The sequence below is a fragment of the Pteropus medius genome, unplaced genomic scaffold (genome assembly GCF_902729225.1).
Source record: "Pteropus medius unplaced genomic scaffold, Ma_sr-lr_union100, whole genome shotgun sequence".
In the NCBI taxonomy this organism is placed as follows: Eukaryota; Metazoa; Chordata; class Mammalia; order Chiroptera; family Pteropodidae; genus Pteropus; species Pteropus medius.
Genome location: NW_024340849.1, coordinates 46,778,582 through 46,788,817, shown reverse-complemented (window position 1 = coordinate 46,788,817; position 10,236 = coordinate 46,778,582). Strand labels below are relative to the sequence as shown.

Here is a 10,236-nt window from a genome sequence, read left to right as displayed (position 1 = left end):
TTTAGTGAGTACTAGCAGGTGAATATTGGAAATAGTATTCTTTATAAAGAACATAAGGGTTCCAGAGTACACATTCTAGAAAGAACAGGTCTTCTTAGCTGAACAATAATAATGCCTTACATTGCAAAGCTAAAGCTTGTTGCAGCTGATACCACTCTCATATCTGCGATCTTCATTGATCCCCTACTACCTCTTGAAGACATCAGGGAAACTATTACCATCTCCATTGTACAGATGAAAATCAAGGATCAGATGCTTCTGCATAAATCAAATGATACACTCAAAATGGGTAATTTGAAGAGAGTTTAATAAAGGGACTATTTTTAAACGTGTGGGCGGGGTAAAGGGAAAACAGCATCTGGGAACTGCTACTCTCCTTCAATCTGAAGATGCAAAAGAGGGCAGTTAGCAGAACCCAGAGCAGGTAGCTTTAGGTGAGGGCTGCCCATAGGAGCTTTGGGTAGAAGGACTCAGCCAACCACAGCAATTTTTTTCAGGAATATATACCCCAGCCTCCTTTTCCTTGGCCCTCTGACATATTGTGGCCTCCCTTTCTTGACTGAAACTAATAGGAAGTCGACAAGAGAGTCTGGTTGATGCTGGCCTCTAAGGTCAGCCCCTGAGGCACAGAGCAGGCCAGAGAAGATGCCGGTGGGGCTGGAATGAAAGATATCCTGCAGAGATGGTTAAGTGATTTGCTTGAGACAAAGATAGGAGGGAGCAGACACAAGATAAAAACTCAGGTCTAACACTTAGTTAAATGTCTTTCTATTACAGCTTCTGGAGGAGTAAATAAGAGTTAATAAGAGTGTGAATGTGGTGGCAAAGATTTCTCTTGCTATATTCTTTGTGAAGATGAAAATTACAATGCATTGCTGAGGCTGTGATTTTAGGAGTATCTTGACGTGGTCATTTAAACCTCAGGAATTCTAAATGGAAAATGGCTTTAAGCAAGTGATAAAATGGATGAACATATGTAACACAATAAACTACTGGCCCATCATCTCTCATGCTTTCCTTTTTAGGCTTCCATTAAGAAATTAAAATTTCAGAATTATTAGAAGGACTTTAACTGTACGTGTCATGTATGGACAATGGAGATAATAATTCTCTCTTAGCTGGCTTGCATCTGAAGAATACAGACTGAGCCAGATCCTTAAGTCTTTCCGAGCATATAAGGACTTAATAAAATCAAAGTCAGCTGCTGCAATTCCCACCTCAATGTAAACATGAAGGAGCATTTACTCTAAAGTAAGATGTTGGGAATCTTACTAAATCTGATTGACTCCTGAAAACTGAAGTTGAAGCCCATTCTTTTTCAAGAGATTCCTGTATGTGTTCATGTACTACAAATGACTTTTCATGCAATTGTTATGCCCAGATCAAGAGTGTTCACTACCAGTGATTTTTAGGACTATCTTGTCATGGTCTTTTAAACTCCTAGAGAATGTAAGTTGAGAAGTGAGAATTTCCTTAATGAAACTCAAAGAGTATCAACTTAGACACAAAATTCGTTTGAGAGAAGTATGGGCAACTGAAAGAAATATTGGCTATTGCAGACTAGATTCATGGTTTTTGGGAGATGGTTGAGCCACTGGAAACAAACAGACAACATAAACATCAGGTAGAAGGGAAACAATGGGGAACGAAGACCAGTTTGGGGAGACCGAAATTTCCAGGAAGGGAAAGTGAGGGCTGACGATCGGATCTACCTAACTGTGATGCCTCAGGGGAGTTATTTGATTAATTAAGACGTTATTCTTATCTATAAAATAAAAAAAATAGCTTTTTTGGCCCATCTCACTGGTATTTATGAAAATCAAATGAGCCCAGAGATGTGAGAGTGTTATGCAGATTGTTTTCAGCTAAAAAAACTAAGGAATTATTTTTGCTCAACTCAAAACATTTCCCCCAGAATGTATAGAAATATACACCGCAAATTTGAAATCTAATGTTTATTAGTATGGGTGCAGTTCCAGTGGTACCTTCAAATAAAAGTTTTTCTTTGATCATATGTGGCTTGCAAATGTTTTTGGTGTTTAAGGCATAGTTCTTCTTCTTAAATCTAAGATAAGCAGAGGCTTATTGACAATTAATGACCAGTCTTTGGGTGCCATATTGGGAACCAGGACAGAGGCCCAGACATAAGTTCTAGAAGAGAAAGGATTGAGGAGCCAGAGTATCCTAGAGTGGCTGTTTACTCCCAGAAGAGGTATGACCTGGACCTCCGGAAAGAACTCTAGAGTCATCTGATTGGGTGCAAAGTGAGGATTCTGGATGGAGGACACAGCGGCCTCCATAGTAGATGTGGCTAAGCAGGTTGAGCCCCAGGCATGTTTCCAATCTGGCAGACTGTTGACACCCAGCCTTTCAGCTGCCTTTCCAGCTACAGCCTGCCCTGCTTCCTGAACCAGTCCCAGCAGGTCTGTTACTCTTGGAACTATCCCTCAACTGGAGACTGAGAGCCACATTTGACCCTTCCTTCACCAGACAGTCTTTGCCTATAGTTCATGTGTGCCCCAGCCTGCCTGGATCTTGGCCACTGACAGGGAACCTCATCCCATTTGTTCTTTTAACTTCATTTTTAATTTGAGGAATAGCAACTCTTTCAGATAGAGCTGTCCCTGAGATTAGCCTGTGGAAGGGCTCAGTTCTGACTCTTCCCATTCCTTCGTATAACCACCCTTCTCATTTCACTTCCTGGCCGAAACCCTCTAAAGCTCTCAGACACTGACTGGCTCACCCTGTTCACCCACATTTTTGCTTTGCCCTCACATTCAGAAAGCTCAGGGGGAATTGGAGGTTTGAGCATTTGGAGGGAGTAGGAGGCGGGTGGTGGGAGGGTAGGGGTAGGGCTTTGCACTTGCCTCCTCCCTCAGGAATCGAGGGAGGGCAGCAGCCCAAGGAGGTGGAGCAGGGTGGAGACCTGCCTTTAGCCAGAAGAGTTTCAACTGACACACTGTGGGAACTCTGTCCTGAAAGGTGGTTTTGTAGCTTTTAAGGTTTTAGGTGGGTGTGCCTTTTGATGCTCTCTCATACCATGCCAATAATTTAATACAAGATTTAAATGGCTGGTTTAAATGCCTTGATATGCTTTATCTGTCAATGTCATTAATCTAGCATCATATTTGAAATAATATTGTTTATTCTTAGTACAAATTATTGTAGCCCATATGATGTAAGAGTCTGAAGCTGGAGAAACTGTTCAGCAAGAGTAGTTTAGGAGGAAGAAATGAAATTCAGTTTTAGATCCACCCCCATCCCCCGGCTCAGAGATGCTTCTGGAGTCAGTGGTGCATAAAAAGCAGCTGAACACAGGTGAGACCTCACCCTGAGGTCTCCTTGGAATCGTGGTTCCATGGATGAGCCACTTCTACTCCACTCATCACCGCTCATCACACCCAAAAGATGGAGCAGAATGAGGGTGGGAAATGAACATGAGATGTTGAGACTTGGTGGAGTGAGGATTAGGGGGTACGTGGTATCACAGTTAGTTTGAATACAGCTAATAAACAAAGACATAACAAATTTAAGTGAGGCTTCCACTAGAGGCTCCACAATTGAAGACACTAACAGTCTTGTCCTGCCATGAAGCCAAATTTGTTTTTTACCAACATTGCTTCCTGGAAGGGATGTTCCAGTAAGCTAAATTTTAAGCCTGCTACAAATTCATGCCTAATATAAGGTTTCTTTTCTGCAAAGGAAAATAAAACCATTTAGTCCATGAGTAGATAGAAAAGTGAATTGGAGTTTGGCGTTCACATGAAATACAAATAAAGTCATAAAATTAATGTGTGGTGAGAGACTGGCCTTTATGACAGCATTTAAGAAAATGCACCAATAATAAATTTGCTCAAAGGATAAACTATTTTTTTCCTGCCTAAAAGCCATCTGGCTGTCATCTTGAAATGAATATTTATTAAGGGAATAAAATAAAAGCATTTTAAATCCACTAAAGGAATGTATTTAAATATATATGATGACAAAAATATAATAATAGATGATGAGATGGACTGGGTTTTTAAAATACTAGAATAAATCACATTCTTCAAGAAGAATGTGTTAGGAATATGTGTTTGGCATTTAATGCACAGTTTTCTTCAATCAAGATGTGAAGTCAGTGAAGTAAGAGATGACCAATTTATGGAAATGGGGGTTCCGCAGCTACTTCTGAAGAACTCCAATCCATCAATTATCCAGATGCCCAGGTTAGAAGTTCTTGATGCAGACACCCATGCATCTTAGCAGTCTCTTCTCTTGACTCTCTTTCAAGCTAATAAAGGACAAATTTTCTCTTTTCCCAAGCACCATGGGTAACTCTACTGTGGAGATGAGGACCACATTCTAGAAGCAGGAAGGGCTTTTGTGGGTTGTGTGCTTCTGGGCAACCAGATTGAGTGGACCAAATCAGCCACAGTTTCAAATAGGGCTGTAATCAGCTGGAATTTCTCTGCAGAAAACTAGTAGAAACTAGTAGAAAAAATGTTCAATAAAAGCTGTTTATGAGTATGTGTTGGTAATTTTTAATACAGCTCTCTCCCTCACCTGCTAAATTCCACGCACCCACCAGGACCCACTGCTTCTCCCTCAGAATCATCCCTTCTTTATAACCCCCCGCACCTTAATTCAGGACTTAGCCTCTCTCCCTTCTGCTATGAAATAGTGTCCGTGCCTTTAGTCCCAAAGACTGCCTCAAATTGCATGTCTAATGTTTGAAACTTCTAGTAGTTTTTTGTCACCTGCTAGGATCAAAAAAGCTCTTATCACCTGGCCTCATTTCCCTCTGTGACTTTGTCTCCATGGCTCTTCAAGCACCAGGTCCCACCCTGACGAAAGCCCAGCAGTTCCCTCTCAAACATGCCTTCCGACCCTCCCTCCTTGCCTATAATATGCTCTCCTGAGACTGTCAGAAATCTCAGAGGCCAAATGAAATACTGTCCTCCCCAGGAGCACTTCTCTCAGCCCAGCAATCACATTTCTCTGTGCTTGCACATCGATATTCTCAAATTCTGTTTAGCTTTTGTCATTGAAACCTTTAGAGTTTCTAAGAATCCCAGTTTTGGAATACAAACCCATGGTCTGAAGAGTACAGTGTTGAGACTGCTGTCCTGGAAGTCTGAGCGACATTAGCACCCATGACTGTGGCCACATGTAGGTTTATCTGGGAGCTCTGGAGGGCAGAAAGACAGCACCTGGCCCTACGATCATGACACTGTAGCTGCTCATGAAAAGCTGGCCATGTTAAACCAGTCTCGAGGGACTGATTTTTAAAACTTGAAATATTACAGGTAAATATATTCCCTTCTTTCCTTAAAAGGGGATAGAGAGAGAGGAGAGAGGGAAGAGGGGAGAGAGAGGAATGGGAGAGGGGAGAGGGGAGGAGAAGGGAGAATTAGCCTCTAGGTGTAGCTATAACCATTATACTGTCAACATTTTGGTTACATGAGCCAGTGAGTTTCCCCTACCCACCATTTTTTCTTTTTTTGCCAGTTCTGTTAATTTGTATAGAAAGGAAAAGGGGTTTATAAACCTTTTTCTCTAATTTTTAAATTTCACGTAATGATGGTACATCATGTCATTAGAATATTAAGGATATCAAATGAATACTCATCAGGTAGTCCTCCCACTAAAGGGAGAAATTAATTTAAATAATAAGTACTTTTTAAAATAAAACAGACATCCATTTACTCACCCCTCAGATTTTGTCATATTCACTTCAGATCATCATTTTTTTTTAAGACATGAAACATTATAACTAAATATATTTCAGTATTTCCACAGAAGGAATTTCTTCTGGTGAATTTCCTTTCTATCTAAACTATTTTAAATTGGTTTTCTGTCACTTGAAACTGGAAAAGTTTTTAGTAATAAATATGTCTCTCTTCTCACTTAAGATAGACATCTCCAGAGCTGACAACCGTTTCTATCTCCTCTGGTTGCATCTGACAAGTTGTTTGTGCACAACAAATATTCAGTAAGAGGAACAACTGTTGTTTAATCATATGCTAAGTCACATGGTTGAAACAATGAAATATTTGGCAGTTCTTAAAAAAACCCCAACCAATTATTTCCAGAGAAAAGGTAAAAATGTCTATTATAATAGCAGGAGATTTTTTCGTTGTTGTTTGTTTCTTTGATTTTCATGGGAAGCTCTTCTTTCTATTTGAATTTTTAAGAGCAAAAAGTAGTGTTTATCCCACCAAAAGCACATGCAGCAAAAGAAAAAATAGATAAATTGGACTTTATCAAAATTAAAAATTTTGTGCATCAAATGATACTATCAACAAAATAAAAAGGCAAACCACAGAATGAGAGAAATATTTGCAAATCATAGTTCTAACAAGAGGTTACTATCCAGTATATATAAATAACTCCTACAATTCAATAACAAAAACCAAACCCAATTTAAAAGAATACATATTGCTGAATGCAAAGAACTTGAATGTATACTTCTTCAAAAAAAGATATGCAATGGCCAACATGCACATGAAAAGATGCTCAACATCACTAATCTTTAGGGAAATGGAAATCAAAACCACAATGAGATACCACTTCATACCCATTAAGATAGATATTATGAAAAACAAAAACAAAAACCTAAACAAAGTACCAAGTGTTGGTTGTTGGTGATGATGTGGAGAAATTGGAACTCTTGTGCATTATTGGTAGGAATGTAAAATCGTACAGCTGCTGTGGAACAGTATGACAGTTCCTCAAAAAGTTAAAAATAAAATTACTATATGACCCAGCATTTCTACTTTTAGATATATACTCAAAAGACTTGAAAGTAAGGACTCGAACAGATATTTGTACACCAATGTTCATATCAGTTATTATTCACAACAGCTGAGAGGTGAAAGCAACCTAAGAGTTTATCAATAGATGAATGGATAAACAAAATGTGACATATACATGCAGTGGAATATTATTCAGTCTTAAAAAAGGAATTCTGACACTACAACATGGGTAAACCTTGAAGACATTATGGTAAGGGACTAGCAAGATACAAAATAACAAATATTGTATGATTCACTTATATGATGTACCTAGAGTAGTCAGATTCATGGAGACAAAGTAGAAGGGTGGTTACCAGGGACATGGGGGAGAGGGAAATGGAGAGTTAGTGTTTGATAGGTACAAAGTTTCTGCTTGGGAAAAGTTCTAGAGATGGGTGGTGATGATGGTTGCACAACATTGTGAATGTGCTTAATGCCACTGAAATGTACCCTTTAAACTGGTAAATGGTAATTTGTATTTTACCAAAACAACAACAAAAAAGCAATGATTCTCAAGGCAAATATGTAGAGACAGATAGATTGGCGGTTACTGGGACAGTGGGTGGGAATAGGATTAACAATCAATGGGCAGGAGGATTTGTTGGATAATGAAAATGTTCTAAATTGAGTTATGGTGATGATTACACAACTTGACAAAATTTCTAAAAATCATTGAATTGTAAACTTGAAATGGGTAAATTATATGATAATTCAATGATGGTAAGAAAACCAGCAGCGTTTCTAGAAATATTTCTCATAAGTATCCTAATTCTACAAAGTGTTAATAGGAGTTCTTCAAAAAAGATTTCTATGTTCAACTGTATTTAGGAAGGCATTTCCTGTTGAGAGGCTTACAAAGCACCTGAGAACGAGAAGGTCTGGGAAGGCATTAGGTAAAGAAACCTGCTTAGCCTAACCTCCCCCAGAATGTCCTAAGTGCATTTCACATGCACCCTCTTCCTTCCTCCACAGCACTCTTATTTACACCACTCTGACTAATATTCTGTGGGACACACTTTAGCAAATGCTAATAGAAATTTTAGTAGAAATCACTCAATTTGCAGGCAGCTGCTTAAGATGATTCTAATTGTTTTGTCTGGGTCCCTAAAGTTGTTTCTTGGCATTGCCATCCATGTAACCAGAGAGAATTTTTCAGCTCAGCAAGTGTAAAGAACAAAGATTGCTGAACACTCTACCAGATTGTGTCTGCCTGCTTTGCCAAAGCCAGTAGTCTTGGACATCTGTGAGTCACCACGACTTCCTCTACAGGGCAAAGAAAGGAAGAGGAAAGGCACAGACTTAGCCCTGGGGTTCCCTTAGGCATTAATTTCTCTTTAAGTACCATTCAGTTCTTGTCAGGAATATACATCCTTTTCTTGATAGGCTCATTGATGACAGCCTAAGGTAAAATATTACATAGAGACTTTTAAAGGGTCTTGTAAAGCTAACTAAGAAGAACATTTATTAAGCACCTGCTGTATGCCAGACACACTATCTCTATGTCTTATTTAACTCTCTCTGCAGCCGCTGTGCAGGTGAGAACCTGAAGCACAGAGGTTAAGAAATACACTTGTCACCTTGGGTCACACAGTGAGGCCGAGGTTCAAATATAGCCTGCGTTTTTTCCCATGAAACCACACACTGAAACTCTGGTCAGATGAAAGTCACAGATAATAGAAAAAGTAAAAAAGGCTGTATTGAGCTCTCTTCCTCAGCATTGCCTATGGAGGTAGCAGCCATCTCCTATTCGGCAACACGGCTGCCCTCAGACCCCTCGTGAAGCCTAGGTCATCAAAGAGGAGGACCAAAAAGTTCATCCAGCACCAGTCAGACTGATAGGTCAAAATTAAGTGTAACTGGCGGAAACCCAGAGACATTGACAATAGGGTGAGCAGAAAATTCAAGGGCCATGACTTGATGCCCGACACTGGTTATGGGAGTAACAAGAAAATGAAGCATATGCCGCCCAGTGGCTTTCGGAAGTTCCTAGTCCACAAGGTCAAGGAGCTTGAAGTGCTGCAGATCTGCGACAAATCTTACTGTGCTGAGATTGCTCATATCATCTCAAAGAACTGCAAAGCCTTTGTGGAAAGAGCAGCCCAGCTGGCCATCAGAGTCACCAACCCCAAAGCCAGGCTGTGCAGCGAAGAAAATGGATAGACAGCTTGTGTGCACATTGTATTTGTGTTAATTAAACAGTAAAATTCTACCAAGAAAAAAAAAAGCTGTATTGACAAGGCATAATTTGGCAGATGATCCTGGGTAATGATATGTCACTCACACACACACACACACAATACCACACACACACACACAATAACACACACACAATAATGTCACATGTATGTTTACAGATCGACGATTCAGCCTGGGACACAGTGAGACAGGAGGACAGCAGAATGTAAGCCTGCAGCTGGTGTCCCAGGGGAGGCCACTTTGGGGAGGGGCCCACACAAGCGCACCCAAGCCAGCAGAAGTCCCAGAGTAAGTCTAGACACAGGCAGGAAGGGCTACTGAGAAGACCACAGGCCCTTATCTCCCTTATCTCCTGAACTCAGGAACTCAGAGGCTGTAATTTCCAGGAGAAATGAGAATGCCCAGAACAGAAAGCAGCTCGGACCTACGTCAGTGTGTAAACAGGCCAGCGGCACTTTCAGCCAAAGCAGGGAAGGGGTGGGATTTCCTCCTTTGTCCCCCTGGCCAGTCCAGTGGCCCTGCCGCCTTGTTGAGGCAAGAGGTCAGTCACTGCCTGCCCTCCCTCCAAAAGACTATTTGCAAGGTCATCTTCAAAACTGAGGACAAATGGACTTCCTCGGCTCCTGGCTGGTTGAGGTTACTGGACTCGGAACTGCAACTGCTCTGGCTAGCCCCTGTGCAAGCACTAGGTTAGAGCTCGGTCCATGCTGACCTTCCCAGATGGTCATGCTGTTAGCATCACTGTCTTATAATGCGCTGTGAATAATGAAGCCACTAGCCGATCACATAAGCTACCTCATTTAATGCAAGCATCCAAATATCTCTGAAATAGGTGCCATTGCTTCATTTTATGGAAGCAGAGACTGGGAACACACAGAGGTAAGGCAACATGTTTGAGTCTCAGAGTTAATAAATGCGCTAGTGAACCCAGGTCTCTGCATGCAGAACCTGTGCTCTCCACCACGTATAGACAGGGCCAAAGTCATGTGTTTTACTTCATCACGACATTGACACAAGATCAAAGTACCGAGATCCTAAATCAATTCTTGTCCCTGTCCTGAGCACTGCCATCTGGCTGTCTGCTTCTGCACTAGTCTTTATCACAGGGGGCTCTCAACTGCCTTCCTTGCATGAGATTTAGTCAACCCTTGCTGGCTCATCCAGTTCTGTAGCTGCGGCCACATTTCACCTGCCCAAAACCCAGAGGCCATGCTGGCACATAGTAACTGCTTAATAAATACTTATTAAATGTAACGTGCTCCTC

The 10,236-nt window shown here is 40.9% G+C and overlaps 1 protein-coding gene across 1 annotated transcript; it reads left to right on the top strand.

The window, feature by feature from the left end:
• Positions 1 to 3,275: 3,275 nt before the first annotated feature.
• On the top strand, positions 3,276 to 8,936 carry LOC120589303 (60S ribosomal protein L32-like). The gene is given in 2 exon segments (XM_039846856.1): positions 3,276 to 3,318; positions 8,479 to 8,936. Coding segments are annotated over 2 exon segments (501 nt in total).
• Positions 8,937 to 10,236: the final 1,300 nt, after the last annotated feature.